The 19,230-nt window shown below is 35.7% G+C and overlaps 1 protein-coding gene across 1 annotated transcript in view; it reads left to right on the plus strand.

Annotated features, from left to right (window-relative positions):
* The window catches only part of LOC149794875 (ubiquitin-like domain-containing CTD phosphatase 1), a 35,620-nt gene extending 23,100 nt beyond the window's left edge, over positions 1 to 12,520 (plus strand). The window contains exons 6-9 of the mRNA XM_089964525.1: positions 488 to 624; positions 4,456 to 4,569; positions 5,669 to 5,796; positions 10,492 to 12,520. Of these exons, the coding sequence (XP_089820651.1) occupies positions 488 to 624; positions 4,456 to 4,569; positions 5,669 to 5,796; positions 10,492 to 10,579 (467 nt within the window). The 3' untranslated portion in view covers positions 10,580 to 12,520. The remainder of the gene's footprint in view (positions 1 to 487; positions 625 to 4,455; positions 4,570 to 5,668; positions 5,797 to 10,491) is intronic.
* Positions 12,521 to 19,230: the final 6,710 nt, after the last annotated feature.

Below are 19,230 nucleotides of genomic sequence, written 5' to 3' on the forward strand. Positions count from 1 at the left end.
TTTATACCATTTACCTCTGAAGTTCAGGAAGTGAAAATGACCAAGTGGAGCTAGTACTTTTTTGAAACATGCACATTTGGAGTAATGCCAAGCTATACTCTATAACCCTTATTACACCCATCAGTCATACACCAAAATAAAGGGAATTAAAGGTTCTTTGAATTATACCTAAGATAAACAAGGTTCTTTTTAAATAGCCAGTATAACCAGTGAGGAAAGCTATGGAAATTCTTTTTCTTTAAAATTCTAACCCTGTGCAAAATACAAAACTGTAGAACGCCACCTAACTAGTAATCGGCGCAATTCCTCTAAGGGGAGACCACTCTCATCTCACTTTTAGCAAACAAATAACATTTTTAGTGCAGATTTTGTGAATTAATGGATATACTTCTATTCTATTATAATCAGCTAGTTATTATGAAAGAAACTTATTTAACTTTAAAAAAAATTGTTATCTCCTAAATTTTATACTTTATTTTTTTGATAGCTGCAACTGATATGAAGTGGATTGAAGTGAAAATGAAGGAGCTGGGTGTCAGCAGTAATCCAAATTACAAGATATGTTTTATGCTGAGCAGTTCAGCCATGATCAGCATCCACACGCCCAAATATGGAGTGATTGAGGTACACTTGATGGATCTATGTATGTGTATGTTGTATATTATTGTTCAGTGACATGTCAGCATCCACATGCCCAAATATGGAGTGATTGAGGTACGCTTGATGGATCTATATATGTGTATGTTGTATATTATTGTTCAATGACATGTCAGCATCCACACACCCAAATATGGAGTGATTGAGGTACGCTTGATGATCTATATGTGTATGTTGTATATTATTGTTCAATGACATGTCAGCATCCACATGCCCGAATATGTAGTGATTGAGGTACGCTTGATGGATCTGTATATGTGTATATTGTATATTATTGTTCAGTGACATGTCAGCTTAACAATGGGTAAATGTTACCAACTAAAGTTCTAAAAAAAATTGAAGATGGAACCATGGTGACATGACCACATCATGATGAATCTTTCTGAGCACTATAAACTAAACTAAGTCTCAAGACTTTAAATCTGCTTACTATTCTACTGACAAGAACTGAAATGTGTAAACATGTAAAGCCAATGGTACAAATCTACTTTTGAAGTTATACTAAATTTGTGTTGTGAGTAAAAATCATTGAAAATTAGAAGTTTTAATTATTTCTGTCAGAGTTCAAATGAACATATCAAATAATGGCTGTTTTCTGCCAGATTTTAATTCTTTCTTGTTATGATGTATATTACAAATAAGTGGTTTCATTTTATTTCTGAAACATTTTTGTGCTTGTATTTTGGTTACTCTGAAAATGGCTGGTTGACAAAAGATACAACAAAACATAAAATTTTCAAATTTTTCCATGGAATTCTTATTGCTGTGCCTGTCTATAAATTTTATTCACTAAATTGAAAAAGATGATATATTTATATCATTTTCTGTTGTGGAGCTTCATATAGTATTGAATTAAAGAAAGAATACAGACTTGCTCCTACAATTCAACAACGGGCCCCGATTGGCCGAGTGGTCTAAAGTGCTCTTCATTATGGATCACTGCCATCTCACCTCTGTCTGCATGGGCTCAAGTCTCAGATTCGGCCAATGTGGGTATGTGAGAAAGCTTGCCAGTAGCTTCTCGAGGGTCGGTGGTTCTTTCCGGGGATTTCCCGGGTTCTTCCTCCACCATTAATACTGGCCACCATGTATAGCCTATCGTGTGCTGAAAAATGGCGTTAAACCCTACAACAACAACAACAACAATGAGTCAACAAATTTATTGCAAAACAAAAGCTGTCATTAAGTTTGCCTTAAAGGTAAACAGATAGAAATTTTTAACAAGATGCTCAGTGTGTCTGGGAATCCAATCCTGTTCTAGTACATAGCAGGCAGCCTTACTATCTGAACAATGCTGTGTATATTGTTGTACACTGTTAAATAAAATGCTGTGTATATTGTTGTACACTGTAGCTTGATGAGGACACTTTTCTGCATTGTCTTACATGTTTACACTATAGCCTTACATGTTTATAGTGTAGCTTGATGCTGAAGACACTCTTGCACTTTATCCTATATGTTTAGTCTGTCTTGATGCTGAAGACACTAGTATTACATCTTACGTGTTTACAGTGTAGATTTGGTGGTGAGGACACTGCTGTACTATATCTTATATGTTTATAGTTTATATTGATGCCAAGGACATTGTTGCATTGTGTCATACATGTTTACAGTGTACCTGCGCTGTGTTACATTTTATTTTTAAAATTAATATTGTAATGATATGAAGAAAGATTGAGTGAATGAGCTTATCATTATTTTAAATGCAGCAATAGCTTACCCATGGCTGCTGAAAGACGATAAAACTAATGCGTTGATGAAATTTGAGCTGGTACTAGCGATTTCGATTGCTAGTCACTCGAGTGCACAGAATCTCACAACCGTCATTTTCAAATATTGTAGACAAAATATTAAATGAAAGTCGTATACTGGTTGTAATGAAAATACAAAAATGAAAGAGCACAAAATTCTATATATTTATTCCGAGACAAACTTCACAAGTTTTTTTGTATCACGTGACTATCAAGTTGACGTGCTCTTTCATGCAGGGAGCATACGAAGCAGGGAACCAGACTAATCTGCTTGATGAATCAGACTGGCCAAGTTTCTTGTAGTTGTTCTCAAAATAAATATGTTGAGAATTATATGTTCTTTCTGGTTTTTACAAAAGGTACCGGACTATCATTTAATATAATTGAAATTTTGTGCGACAAAAAATTAAAAAGGAATTTGTTGTTGATATCACGTGACTATTGGACTTCTGATGTCGTTGTGTGAGAGTTGTGAAGTCATGTGACTATTAACGCAAATAGCGAGTACTGGGTCAGGTTTCATCTATGCAGAGTTTCATCTAGTCTGTCAGCAGATTAAAGACATAACGATTATAATCCTTGCCATTTTTGAGAAAGTAAATAATTTTCCTATTGAATTCATGCAGGTATAAGTCGATATAACAAAGTTTAAATTTGCTAGGTCCACTGGTAAGCTATCTTACACTGGCGGCAGATTCCAAATTTTTTATATGTAGTTGCTCTGAACCCATACTCCATCCTAAATGTCTAAGTGAAAAATGAGGCTGGAATATTCAAAGGAAACCCACATTTGAAAAATTTTGAATCTCTGAGCTGAACTTCGGTGCGAAACTATTACAAAATGACATGTAGCCTGAAGCATTGGTTTCAGATCTTAAATAGAACACAGGAAAAATGGGAAATTGTCGTCCCTTTTATGATATATTAAGAAACGATAAGAGTCCATGTATCAATACAGGTTTTGGGACTGGTTTATTAAACTACAAGAGGACAAGTTGATTTTACAGAAAATTCAGTCCTTGTTTATTCAACAATAAATAATTTTGAAGGTCTTTTGTCAAAAATTGAAATCAACCCTTTTGTAAATGTCTTTAAATGATGGAATTTTTAACCAGATCATCTTAAGGAGTTTAGGTTGGTTGAAAAATCTTGAGATTTTATTGGCACACATAAATTCAGGGTTAAATGTTTTTTGTTACAAGATAAGATTCTAATACTTTACATTTATTGGGGTTTTTTTTCATTCTGTGATAGGAAATGTTTGCTTTGTATAACAAGCACATATATTGCTCTAGAATTGTTTTGAATTAAAGGTTTGAAAGGAAACAAAATAATTTATGGTCATTATGTTGTTTCCACATAGCAACATAATGCAGGTAAGCAAAGTTAGAATTTGTATTTTGTACATTGAAATGGCTTTAAATGCCAATTTATAGGAATATAGTCAGATTTGTTTCGTGTGACTCATTTTGTGGTTTGTACATGATCATCTTTCCTGACATATATGTTTTGGAGAGTCTTGAAAGAGAAACATCTTCTAATTTGAAAACTGCATGTTTTATAATCCAAAATGTTCTTTAATTCCATTCAGTAATGGTCATATATTAACCTTGAAAAAATTAATTTCATCCTGGAAGAAACCTGGAAAAGACCTGGAAATTTATATTTAGAAAAGTGTGGGAACCATGATGTTCATCACAGATTGATTTTTTCATCTGACTTGCATTAAATCTACATGAATGCTACAGTATACATGAAAAGTGTTAAAGTTGTTTTGTGATATCCTTCATATTTAAATGTTGTAACAGATTCCAGTCCTTTGTTTTCATTTTGATGGATGAGTTTAAACTTTGATTTATTTACATTATGTTGCCATGCAGTTCACTAAGTTTACAGTAGGATAGCACAGCATATGTAAAGGTTATGAAGCAAATAATGTTTACATCAGAACATATTTCACACAATGAAATTTTTCAGCTGGAAAAATTTATTTCACAAAACTTGATTTATAAAGTTGTTTTTTACAGCAGACTGTCTTTAATTTCAGGTAAAGCCCCTGGGTGTAATATGGGGTAGGTTTGAGCAGTGGAGTGCTAAAAACACGGTCATGTTTGATGACATCAGGAGAAATTTCATCATGAATCCCCAGTCAGGCTTAAAGGTGGGTAATGTCTCTTTGCATAATCAAAGCAGCAGTGTTCAGTGGTTAAAGTATGTGAGTACTGACCAGAATGGTGTGGGTTTGATTACCACCATCAGTTCATCTTAGCTTGGTTGGGGTGACCTTGGGCAAGGCACTTTACTTTTAACCTTACAAGTATTGCAGTGCTGTACAATACCAAACCAACCAAATAGTATCCAGCTTAGCAGGTCACAGACTGTACTTCATGGTGGCAAAATTGGGGAACATAATCAGCTTGTACCAACTTGAGTCTTGACTTATAAGACTGGGTTTATGATTCCCCCAAGAATAAGATATCAGTCAGTTTCAGTGTTAAATCCCAGTGAATCCTTTATCCATTTATTGCTTAATAAACATGAGAATGATGTTTGGTACATGACCTTGTCTATGGAATAACTGATGCCCACAATCATCTGGACAGTATTATCACTACAAAATACTGCCTCTGTTACAAAACTATTACAGACTCTGAAATCATATGAAAAAGTTAAATATTTTATGTAAATTAAAATTATTTGATAATTTCTTGCAGATGTAGATACTGAAACCAATGGAACGAGTCTGTAGTATGGATTTTCATTTCTGTTACCTTTCATGCTTTATTGTATGAACTGTCTTGAAGATAGCATATTTACCTGAATCACAAAAAGAGACACATTTTCAATAGACAGTAAATTGTAGATTGGAAGTTGAGGTCCTTGTGTTTGCTTTAAGAAAATTATTGCTGTGTAATGCATGATTTGTTCTAAGTAGCAGTATTTAAAAATCTATAAAAATACAATTAAATTGGGAATGAAAATGCACAAAGCAAATCCAATCCAGTCTTCAGTGCCCATAATGAGGGTGTGTTAAAAATGTTGACCAATCCTTTTCATTTTGAAACTTGTTGATACAAATATTTAGTGCTGATCAATAAATAATGGTGGTATTTTAATCCAAGTGTATTTCTCTGTACAAGTGTGCTTGCATTTAGACAGGTAGGTGTCTGATGAACCTGGTAAACACCTCTGATTTATCCTGGATTCAGACCTGTAAATTTATCTGTCCAACAAGCATATATTATATGTGTTTGTTTCAGATTAGACCTTTCCGTGAGGCTCATTTTAGCAGAGATAAAGACAGAGAACTGGTACGTCTTGCAAGATACTTGAGAGCAATCGCATCTGTGGATGACTTCACAACTTTGAATCACAGGAAATGGGAAAAGTAAGTGATGGATCGAAATTCTTTCCAACATTATTTGTACGCAAAAGAACATTCAAGAGTCACAGCTACACCTGTAAACAAGATGGCTTCACTTTTTCCCATTGTATGACAAAATTTGTTAAAGTTATGGCCCCTGTTTAGCTTAGAACTTTGCCCTTAAATTGCTGTCATATTTGTATGAAAATCTGTGTCATATGGAAATGTCTTGTTTGAGAGAATTACAGCTTTTGATACATTTACTTGCAATGTTCACATGTTGAACAGATCAGAAATATCAAACATTTACATGCAGTATTATATCCTAACTATATAAAACGTTGAAGGTACAAGGATTTTGTCTGTCTCCTAAAGAATATGGAGTCCTCTTTTTTTATTTTCCATTTCTTTATGCACAAGTTTTATGACCAGCAGTGTTTAAAGAACAAAACAAAAAAATTACCATTTGTTACATAATCTTGTTGATGGACATTTGGCATCATGGATTTCCTCACAACATCTCTTGATAGAATGATGTCCCATTAGAGTTTTTAGTCTTCCTGAAATGCAGGTTCCTTTGTGGCTTTTGACAAATTTTCTGCCTTTCATGATGATATAAATATGAAAAACATTGTTTTTTATATCACTTTAAATTTGCAGTTGTTTGTTTCATTTTTGATGTATCACATTTGGGAATAATAATGATTGGAACAATGTATTGTGCAGTTGTGCAAAATGAATGTTTGTCAGAGAAAACAAAGAATCCCTCTTTGTGTCCGAATTAACTGACCATTAATGCTAAAAGAAGGTCAAGTGTTTGGAATTGTACGCTGAGAAAAGTTAAGCACTGTATACCTAGTCATGGACTTAACATTTCCCATGGTGTATATTATAATTCAGGTGAACCCAATGGGGACTGCAAGTATGTCTATTTTTAGTTACACCTATCCAGCTAGGAAAACCTTGCCTACTGGCTGATGTTGTTGTTGTTTGGGTTTTAATGCCATTTTTCAGCATAAAATAGGCTATACATGGTGGCCAGTACAACTGGTGGAGGAAGAATTGGGGAAAATCCTGGTAAGAACCACCAACCCACAGGAAACTACTGGCAGTTTTCTCACATACCCACATTGGCCAAGGATGAGACATGAACCCACAAGGACAGAGGTGAGATGGCAGTGTTCTGTAGAGGCAATTTAGACCATTCAACCATCTAGGGTCCCATGTACTGGCAGAGTTACATGCTTTGTTTGGGAATACAGTACTGTACTGTTGGTAACGGTATTGGGAAGTGAGAGACTTTCTTCTTTAAATACATTATCCAATCATAATACCTTCAGAGAACTACTACTACCTGGCAAATCCAGCCCTCCCAGATACTACTTTTAGCTAAAGGGTGCTAAAAGTTGTCTACCGACCTATGTGGCGGTTGGGCAGAATGATCTTCCCTTACATGTAAGACTTGGCGGCAGAGCCTAAGAATACATCAGTTACTTCTTCCACTCATGCCAAGAAGCTCACTCTCGTCCCAAGAGACCTTACAAAAGCCAGAATCTATGTGAAAGATATACCATCACAAGATGGAGGAGTTTTTCACTTTGAAGGAAAGTATGCTCCATCTATATTTCCAGCCTAATTTGGCTCATGGTGGGTATATATATACCAGTACAACTACCCGAGATAACAGTCTGTACCAATGCAAGTATGGAAGGCTGGGGAGCCCACCTGCTACCATCCTTTTGGGAACTCATTAGTGCATGCTTTCCCCAAGAACAATATCTTCATATCAGTAAATTACGGAGATGATGGTCATTGTGCCTTTCACTAGTGGCAGGAATATTTGCATGATGAGAGAGAATGCATTCTGTCTGACAACTCTACTTATCACAAATGACATGGAGGAACCAAGTCCCATGACCTTTGCATCCTGTTGTGGTCTTTCAAAAGTGGTGTTGTCAACAACAAATCCATGTAGAAGTTTGCCATATCACAGTACTCCTAACTTACTAGCTGAAGCTTTGTCCCAGATCAAGCAACTAATGCAGTCAGAATGGTCTCTTCATACTTTGGTTTTCATTCAGATTTGCACCCAGTGGGACTGACTGTTAGTGGACCTGTTTGCAACAAGGTGGAATACCAATTCCCAACCTTCATATCCCTAGTTCCAGACTCAAAACGCAGGCTTTTGACACTCTATCAATAGACTGAAAATGGTCTGGATGCGTATGCCTGCCCTCCAACACCTCTGATTCCAAAAAGTGATACAGAAAGCAAGAGAATCAGAGCATCACCTTATCCTAATTGCACCACTCAGATAGGAGAAATAGTGGATCATTGACCACATCAGTCTTGCAACAGGAACTCCTTGGGGACATCAGACTTTCCATCAGTTTCTCAAACAGCCATGACATCATTTGTTTAATTCCTAATCAGAGCTGCGGAACCTGCACATCTGGATCATATGAAACAGGCCCTCAGAAATAAACAATTCTCACAACTAGTCGTGGAGAGAATTGCTTTAGCAAGAAGGTCCTCCATTCTGAAAGCATACAAAGGCAAATGGCACATGTTCATCTGTGGTGTTTAAAGGAACAGATACCTCTCTAGGCATCTATACCACAAATAGCTAACTTCCTCTGGCTCTTTCGCACTGTGACCTTTTTTCATGACTATAGAGAGGATGTCAGACAAAACAAGGACTTATCTGACCTACTCTCCAACTTTAAGTATACATGACCATAAATGTTAGCTTTGTACCCATTGTGGATCCTAGCTGAACAAGACATGTTTGTACCACTTTCAAGGGAATCTCTGGCAAACCTTTCATACAAGACTTACTTCCTCGTGGCATTTGCAATTGCGCATATAATTAGCAAAATACATGCCCTATCAGCAGATCCGAATTACATGCAATTCTGACAAGACAGGTTCGTCTTACTCATGACAGCAGTCTCTTTCATCACCAAGAACCAGTTTCCTTCCAAGGGTAACCAAACTTTCTTCAGGAAACCAATGTCTAGTCTGGGCACATCAGCTGAAAGCCACCTACAAAACCCAGTTTGAGCTTTCAAGTGGTTATTTAATAGAACATAGCTTTTGCATTGAAGGAGATCACGCCTTTTTCCATTTCTCAAGAAAGAACAGGGGAATATTTCCAAATCAGATATCTCATCCTGGATTAATTGGGTTGTTCACTCACCATAAATAGAAATAACCCCAGCTCAAATGAATTTATTATGCAATTCAGCTCACAAGGATAGAGCAGTTGCCACCAGCCTAGCATTCAGCTGGAACTGTTTGCTAACCGACATTTGTAAGGCTGTTGGATGGAGATTGGAGTTCACATTATCTTGCTTTTATCTCCGAGATCTGTCATCCTTGAGGGCCCAATTTGATCTGGTACGACCTATATCTGCATCTCAACAGGTCACCCTTCCTGGTCAGTTGACAGTTTCTTAAGGTATGGCTTCATGACTTCTGCTGGATTTGCCAGGGGTGGGTGGGATTTTTTCTCCATTTAAGCTGAGTTACCTAGAAGCTGTCTCACATACCTTAGGGGACCGAAAATGGTATCTCCAGGGTAAGGGGATGTACCTCACTCCACCTCTTACCTATTCTCCTAAGGTATTATGATTGGGTAATTTATTCAAAGAAGAAACCAATTTTTCCTAGTAAAATATGTTACTTTGAGAATACCTACCTAATCATAATACATATAGACCCTCTGGGCCTCTCTGCAGTTATATCCATGGAGAGCGTGCCTTCCACTCCAGTAGTAACTGATATATTCTTAGGCCTCTTATATATAATGGGAGGTCACTCTGCACAACCACCACATAGGTTGGCAGACAACTTTTAGCTCCCTTTAACTGAAAGTAGTTTCTGGGAGGGCTGGATTTACATGGTAATAGTAGTTCTCCTAAGGTATTGATTTTGTAAATATTCTCAAGCAAACATATTTTACTAGGAAAAATTTGTTTCCCTAGTAATGTCATTCTGACACTAAATCAGATCCTGAAATTTGTAATTTTACCAAATTTGCATTTCATTTGCACTGCATTTGTATTTTATGTGTGAATGGTTTACATACCATTCATGTTTACATTTCATTTTTCTTTTCTTTTCATTTTATTAATGATCTCAGAAATGCATTCTGATTTATTGTTTATTTCTTCTTGTTTGATTTTCTTTAATTTGTAATGCAGGGAAGGTCAGGATTTCCGTTTTTAATAGAACTGAATGTTAATAGCTATTGCTTTCATATCTAGTTTTATTAAAAGTGGCTTTAATCCAACAGAAATACATAGAATTCAAAAGACAGTATGCTGGTCCCCCTCTTATTTGGCCCCCTCACCAGCAGCCACTTCTGTAAAGCTAGTTGTCTTGGCTCCAACATTTTTTTTTTTTACAAAAGAACCCAAGTGGCCACCCAGCTGATGCTGTATGAAACCAGCAACCTTTAAATTTCTTCTTTGTTATGAGATTGTTGATGCCTTCCAAAGATTTTTTTCAAACAATGAAATACTTTGATGTTTTTACAAGCTACCATCTTCAAGTTAACCACGTCAATTTAAGCTGTAAATGGCATCCATTTATGTATTTTTCTAATATTGATTCAAAAGTCCATTTTATCAACTGAATAATTTTTCTGTTTCTGTCGCTGTAAAATTGACCTTATATTATTATTATTATTATTATTATTATTATCATTATTTGCAGGTTCAGACCAAAGAGGAAACATAGAGAAGATGTTTTGGATGCCCTTGGTGATGAGCCACCTTCTTCCCCTAGGTCTGAGACAGGATGATGGCCCTGTTCTAACAGACTGCTGATGTACAGAAGAATTTTTATTGTGTTTTATGAATGCTTAGAAATTTGTTTACTGATAAAGAGACAAGTTCCTTAAAAATCTGTTGTTTTACTTTAAAGAAGTATTATAAATTGAATTTATATGTTTGTTGACGACTTGCTTGGAAATGAAATATGAAATTTTATCTGGTTCATAGATGTCCATATCTAGATACATGCATTGATCATTTTCTTTGTTAACTCCTTCAGTAGTAGAAACAGAAATCAGTATTTGCAGTTGATGGACTGGCAGAATCCAAGGACAATTTATTAAAGATAATTTAAAAAGTTTAACCACATCAAAAGACATATGCATTCTTTATTTATTTTGCTTGATCAGTATGGTAGTTTGACTTTAGCTTAACTGGTCATAGACCAGAAGAACTTAAGGGATGGTCTGTTATCCACCAAGTATCCATCCATAAGGCGATGTTTATTCTTGTTACTCCTCCTAATCAACTTGGAGGATTGCATTGAGACTTCACACATGCATTCATACCACTTGAAATGGAAATGGTTCCACTTGGACATTCAATAAGGCCACCACAATGGCCATCATGGAAATCTTATTACCACTTATGAATGGATGGTCATATCAACATGGGGTTTTCACTAAGAGACTTCTTTTGGTGTCTAGTTGGGTCCTAAATGAAAATAGTGTCAGTTGGTCCTTGGTAAAAATGGTGCCACTCTGATATCCAATATTGCAGCCACAGTAGCCATCTTGAAAATCTAACCACTATTCCTCCTAAAGGGATGCTCATATCGACATGTGGTTTTCACTAAAAGACTTCTTATGTCTTGTTGCTCATCAGTGACAATGGGCTTATTTGATGTTCAATAAGGCCATCACAGTGGACAGCTTGAAAATCGTGTCACCACTACCTGTCCTGAATGGAAAGTCATATTGACATGAGGTTTTCAGTAAAGGACTTCCTATGATGCCCAGTTGGTCCTAAATGAAAATGGTGCTGATCTGATGTAAAACATAGCCACCACAGTGACTTTCTTAAAAATCTTGTTATTGCTAATTGGTCTGAATGAAAAGTAATATTGCCTTACGGTTTTCACCAGAAGACTTTATATTTTGTCTTGTTTGTCCAAAATGAAAATGTGTGCTTATTGGATGCCTGACATGTCTGTCACAGTGGCCATTTAAAAAATCTTGCTATTGTTAATCATCCTGAATGATAAATAATATTGCCATGGGGGTTTTACCAGAATTCTTGTGTTGTATATTTGCTCCAAAATGAAAATAGTGCTGATCTGACTTTAAATATGGCTAATACAATGGCCATCTTGAAAATCTTATCACTACTTGTCCTAGATGTCTGGTCATATCAATATTGGGCTTTCAGGAAAAGACTTCTTATGTTGTTTTTTTGGTACTAAATAGAAATGGTGCCAGCCTGTTATCAAATTTGGTCACCAAGGCATCTATCTTGATAATCTTGTTATCATTGCATCTTCAAAATGGAAAGGCATATCAACACGTGTTTCCACCAGAAGACTTCCAATGACGCTTTGTTGGTTCTAAAAGAAAATGATGCCAATATGTTAAACACAGCAGCTAATTTGTAAATCTTGTTATAGCTGAAGAATAACAAAGATGGTTTCAACACTCCATAATTAAAAGGAAGAAATGGCCTTATCTTGAATTCCTTGAGAGAAAAAAAATCTCAGCCATTAGAGTGTCAGTCCCATCTAGAGACTCTTGATACTTATTGATGTCATCAATCACAGTTATTATAGTGTTGAGCAATCAACTGCCTATCCTAATATACTTTTGATTTTCTTTTGTTTCTTCATATTGTAAATGTGCACAAATAGATTTTTAATGTTATTACTTTTACATTACCTCTTATGACATAATTTGATATCATTAAATTATTCAAGATAAGCATTATGTTTTTGTTCTGTAATTTATTAGTCTGATAAAGAGTAGTTGTCAAGACTTTGTGTCTCTTTAACGAGCAGTTTATTGTAAAAGATAATGACATTTTGTGTTAAAGTTTTTGACAGTCTGATAATTTCTACATCAGTTTGCTGTATTCAATTTTGGTACAATATAACTTCTAGTCCTGAACAATAAATGTAACATGACTGATATTTTCTCCTCTCCTCCTCTGAACCACACCTCATAACACAAGGTGAGCTGAATGACCTTGTCGGGGATTTGGAACTATCCAAGAGTAAGGCAGAAGTGTTGGGCTCCAGACTACAGCAGTGGAATCTCCTGGCAGGTGATGTTAAGGTTTCCATGTTCTGTTACCATCAAAAGGATTTGTCCCATTCTTCTTCATGGAAGGTAATGTTGTAGCCTGCAACAGCATCAGTGGTGTGATGGCAGCCCTCAACATCATTCATAATCCAAATGAGTGGAGACTGTTCATTGATTCATCAAAGACGAGTCTTAAATCTTTTCTGCTGTATAATGGTAATGTTTTGCTGTCAATTCCACTTGGTTATGCAGTCCATATGAAGGAAACCTGTGAAAACATGAAACAACTTTTGAAGTGCATAAACTATGGCTAACATCAGTGGCAACTTGATGGCCATTTGAAGGTTCTTGCTCCCTTGCTTGGTCTGCAGACTGGATACACAAAGTACTGATTTTTTTTTCTGCAAATGGGATAGTCGTGCAAGAGATTCCCACTACATCAAGAGAGATTGGCCACTCCAACAGTCATTATAGCCTGGGAGGAAAAGTGTTCAGACTCAACCACATGTTGAATAAAGGAAGATTTTGTTACACCCTTCCACATCAAGCTGGCTATGATGAAGAACTTTGTCAAGGTCATGGACAAAACACAAGCAGCTTTCAAGTACCTCTGAGGAAAGTTTCCATGGTTAAGTGAAGCCAATATAAAGGAAGGTGTCTTTATTGGTCCTCAGGTTTGTGAACTTCGCAATGATGCATTTAATCTGCATTGTGTGGCAATTAAAAGACAGAATGGAAAGCCTTCCAGTTAGTAGCAACACATTTTCTCGGAAACAACAAGGCAGACAACTACATGGAGTTGGTGGAAAACCTCCTGAAGGCATACAAAAACTTTACTTGTAACATGTCACTAAAGATACATTTTTTGCACTCCCATGTTTCCAATGAACTGCAGAGCAGAGAGCAACAAACTTGATCATGCATATCATGTGAGACATGATGTGGAAGAAATGAAAGACCATTTGATAGAAATTAAGCTTGAGGTTAAGGAAATTTAGATAATTAGAGTATTTTATTTGGACATTTCGATATAAATTCCACCAATCAATGGAATTTTTGTGTTGCCTACTTTGGTTGGATAGAAATAGTGACTTGATCTTGAGTTACCTGTAGATTAGTGAACAATATTTGAAGTTTGGAGCAGCAGGAACAACAATTACATTTCTCCAAAATCATCCCAGTTTTAGTGTAGTAGAAAAGAGAATGTCAGGAAATCAAATATAGAGGCAAAGAGACAACCAGAAGGTGGTTACTATACTGTGGGAGGAGCAAAAAATAAATTTGGCCACAGATTAAACATGAAAAGAAATTTAATACCTCAATTATAGGTGATGGCATTTAGCAGCAGGGCGGGTGAACAGACTCTAATAGGTATACCCTGGAATTGTCATACCCTGGAATTGTGAAAAATATATTACCTTGATTCAGTACTAACATGGAGTCACCCCGCCCTGCTGCTATATATAGTTTAAAATATTTTTTCAAGACCAATTTGATATCTTGTTCGAGGGTCATACAAATTTATTGTTATAAATCCATGTGGAGATAACTGGGCCTGACTAAGTTTCTGAATTTAATTATGTCCATATCACCGCTACACCAAGTTTGGTGAATATTTCTTAGTGTGTGTGTCTATGCTGTTAAAAACCGCTAGAATGTTGTTGTTGTTGTTGTTGTGGGGTTTAACGCCATTTTTCAGCATGATAGGCTATACATGGCGGCCAGTATTAATGGTGGAGGAAGAACCCGGAAAACCCCGGAAAGAACCGACCCACGAGAAGCTACTGGCAAGCTTTCTCACATGCCCACATTGGCTGAATCTTTGACTCGAACCGCCGCAGACAGAGGTGAGATGGCAGTGATCCATAACGAAGAGCGCTTTAGACCACTCGGCCACTCGGGGCCCCCGCTAGAATGTTACAATTATCCCTAATTACTTTTGGAATTTGCGTATATCATTGAGTAACATAAATAACATCAGTATATTTATGTCTACCTCGAGAAAATATCCTAGCAGGATTTGATTGTTTGTCTAACATCATGTCATCTCATACAACTAAATTATTAATAGAACCATCAAGATTATCAACTGATGGTGCCTCATCAATGTCAGTGATAAATTTGATAACATCATCACCGTGATCATTTAGGAATCTCGCATTTTCATTAAAATCTTTTAATACCTCATAACATCGCTGACCATCAACTGATGGTGCTACTAAATATAATTTATCCCATTTTAACCATCTCATTATCAAATTAAGCAATAATTGTGTTTTTATACTACCAGATGGACCTATTATAATCATTCTAATAGAATTTGGTAACGCAGCATGATGTTTAACTCGTTCTTGTTTTTTGTGGCGGAAAAATCAATTATATTCATGATATAATTATATTCATGGATTTATATTGTGTAAAATGTTGCACGTGCACACCAACAACCGGTCTAACTAAGGTTGTAACGCGCAATAACAGATCAGCTGCTACAGGTACATGTACTCGATGTGGTACAAAGAAGTTTAGATTTATTTCATCTGGTCAGCAACGAAAACCAGCCCAAAAAAAATAGTTAAAAAAAAGAAAAAATACAGTGGTGACATTGCAGCACAATTAGCAACATTACCTGGAATACCTTGGGCTAAATATCCAGAAGAAAAACGCCTTCCAGGATATAATTATTGTGGTCCTGGAACACGACTTGATATTAGACTTGATAATCATGATTGACCAAAATTAAATGAAGAACCTGTAAATGCGATTGATAAAGTGTGTTATGTTCATGATATTGCTTATCGAAGTAATGATTTACAACAAAGACACCTCGCGGATGTAAAATTGATTCATACATTAAATTCTATTCCTAATAAATCAATCAGGGAAAAATTAGCTAGTTGGTTAATAAATACTGCAATGAAAGGTAAATTAGCACTAGGTGCCGGTAATTAATATTATGGAATCAATTTATTATTCTCCAGTTGGATTTTGGAAAGGTAAAGCAGCAATTAATAAACTCGCTAAAGCTGCAAAAGGAAACGTTTCTACTGCTGCTAATTGGTTATCCAAACAAGCAATATGGCAAATTTATCTACCTCCGCCTAAATGAATCGAGTACGCACATTTTGATGTTAGTGTTCCTAATGAAGTTCATCAAGCTGATATGTTTTTACCACATGATATTATTAATCAAAAAACATACAAATATGTCCTGACAGTAGTTGATATTGCAAGTAGATATAAAGAAGCAGAACCATTATCAACAAAAACCGCCATTGACATTGCTGATGCATTTAGGAAAATTTATCAACCAGGACCTTTACGATGGCCAAATTTACTTCAGGTTGATCCTGGTAGGGAATTTTTAGGTGCAGTATCATTTTTAATGAAACAAAATAATGTTGAAATATACGACGAGGACATACTGGGATTCATAATGATCAAGCAATTGTTGAACAATTTAATAGAACACTTGCTGAGCGGTTATTTGGATATCAGTATGTGAGGGAATTTATTCAGGATATGAGATCATACGAGTGGGTCGAAAGATTACCAAATGTTATATTCGCGATAAATAATGAAAAAACACGAGCAATAAATATAACACCGGCGATCGCAATTACAAAAGCTAATATACCAATACAACAACGCGATTTTTCAACACAACCTGTATTAGGTAGTATTATCATGAGATATTTAAATAAACCAGGTGAACTTGAAGGTGGCAGAAAAAGAGCAACTGATCCTATTTGGAGTATCACAACACACAAAATATCTGCCGTGACAAGATCAACTGGTAGACCAGCAATTTATATACTTGATTCACTTGCTCCTCAATGTGGATTTACATGTGAAGAACTACAAGTAGTTCCTGCTGATACTCAATTACCACCTGAATCACTCAAATAGCACCAGCTCCACTCCGATTACACTCCAAACACGCCAACGTGACATTTTCTCGTGTATGACCAAGATTATTCTTTCTGTTTACGGTAAATTGTCTTGAATCATTTTTTTGATACCTCCATAACATTATACAATTACAACCTGAACAGTGATTATCTTCTTGTTGTTTCAGCGACATAATAAACTCAACATCAAGGTCAAATTCGTGATTATTTTTTTTATCAGATCATTTGTAGCTGGATAATTTTTTTCTTATTACATCATCGCCTCGATATTCATCAAGGTCATCGTTGATTATCAACCTGCTTAGAATAATTTGTCTTAATTGAGACATTTTTCTGACCCTAGATACAGCTAAATAAACTAAATTTGACCACTTGATGCGATCATCAACAATCCAAACAACTGTACCAGAAATAGTTAATCCCTGAGATGAATGAATTGTCATTGCATATCCAAGTGTCCACGGAGATTTGTCCATATTTAGTGCTTCGACAAAATTAATATCAACTGTGACAATATCATTCAATGCTAAATTCTTTTTTCCTTGCCCCGGTACATCAACGTTAATATTTTGTCGTCGTGTATCAACCGGTCGATAACCTAACAGTACTGGTAGCATTGGAAATTTTTCTTGTTGTAACTGAAATAGTTCTCGTTGAAGTGTGTCTCTGACTATTTTTCTTCTAGCAACTATCAAATCATTTGGTTTGCACGCAGATAAAAAATCATTCATGGATGTTTTTGAAATTATCTTACGCATAACTTCACACTGAATTTTATACGGTTGTAATCAAATTAATTTTTTAAATTCACTTAATTCTGCATCAAGTGATCTGTAATCGGTATCAACTTCTTTGTAGTAATCAACAAAACTCTTTAACCAATAATGTGGAGATGTTCCATCAATCGGACTAGGTTGACCATGATCACCACACATAATTATAGCTGTATTTTTCACTGATAACCAATCGAGAAACGTTTTTAATATTTCCAACGAAACAGTACATATTTCATCCCAAATAATAACTTTATTGATGCATTTATCCCCCATTCTATCAGAAGTCCATGTACCACTGCTGTATTTGAAAAAGCTATGGTAAGTACACGAATTACCTCCTCGCTGTTGCTTCATTTTTTTGCGCGAGTCTGTGTGTCAGCGTAAACACGATCATATCGGAATTTCTAAATAATTCTATCACTCGTGTTGTTTTACCAGAACAACCTGGCCCGTTTAGGTAAACTGTTTTATTTCTTGAAGCTGGATCATATGCATACGGAGATGACGAAATTTCTGATATTTCATCGTGATAATAGTTATCCCTAATTACAACATCAGCTGATTCACAATAATTAAGTATGTTTTCGTTTTTAATTCTCCACGAACCTCATGATGAACCATCACCTGTTAGTCCTTCTAAAAGCGCTGAATGTTTTTTATCGATATAAAACGAATCAGTAGCTACTCTAACTGCGTTACTAGGAAATTTATTTATCATCGAAAGTAAATTTATAGAAACATAAGCTAACATTGAAGATCTTAAATGAGTATACTGGGGAGATTCTCCCTCAATGTAACTGACAACTGTACCTAATTTATCTCCACATGGCAGGTAAATGTTTTCTCGATTACAAAATATATTTCTCGCGGCGGTATCAGCGATTATAAAATCTAATTCAGCATCGTCCATGATCAATCTAGAATGATGTCGTCGGTGATCATATGCTCCACCTTGAGTAAATTTACCGATTATTTTCTACCTAAATCTTTTGTTGTTCCATCATCGTGTTCTGTTGGCAACCAAACATCAGTTTGTTTTTTATACGATATAATTGCTTCGCTGACTATGAACGAAGTTAATATCGCAGAATCAAGCATATATCTTAACAACGCTGTATGAACCCAACGTCGTTCTGAAAAATGTCTACCAAACCAAATATAACAAATTTTATGAAGATTTCTAGCAAACTCAAATGATATTACACGAGCGAGTCCGGTCTAAGGAAAATCTGGTAACGGACCATTAATTGATACTCGTGTCATTTCGTCGCTGGGATGTCCAAATATTTTAAAGTATTTAGCGCACTCACCTAATCCTAGAAAACTTCCTGGATAACACGCGACCATATCAACATATATCATATCGATATAATTGTATTTAGTATTCCATAATCCGCCGTGTCCATATTCGATGCAACTTTGTTGTACATCTTTAAGAAACTCATTTCTTGTTGGTTTCCAAAGATTTTTTTCCCTAGCAGCGTGAGCAGCAACTGATGGAACAGTAAAACAATTAACTAATAATTGTTCAGAATTTATTGAATATTTTTCTGCTAAGTTTTTCATTTCTTCGTGTAATGATTCATTTCTGTATAAATCACCATTAGGTCTTAGAAACTGATCATATTTCTCTTCAGAGCTTTTAAATAGCCACACTGACACAGGATCGGATTTACTTATTTCGTAAATAAAATTAAATATATTT

This window comes from Sinohyriopsis cumingii, chromosome 7, assembly GCF_028554795.1.
Source record: "Sinohyriopsis cumingii isolate HCF-2022 chromosome 7, ASM2855479v2, whole genome shotgun sequence".
Taxonomy (NCBI): Eukaryota; Metazoa; Mollusca; class Bivalvia; order Unionida; family Unionidae; genus Sinohyriopsis; species Sinohyriopsis cumingii.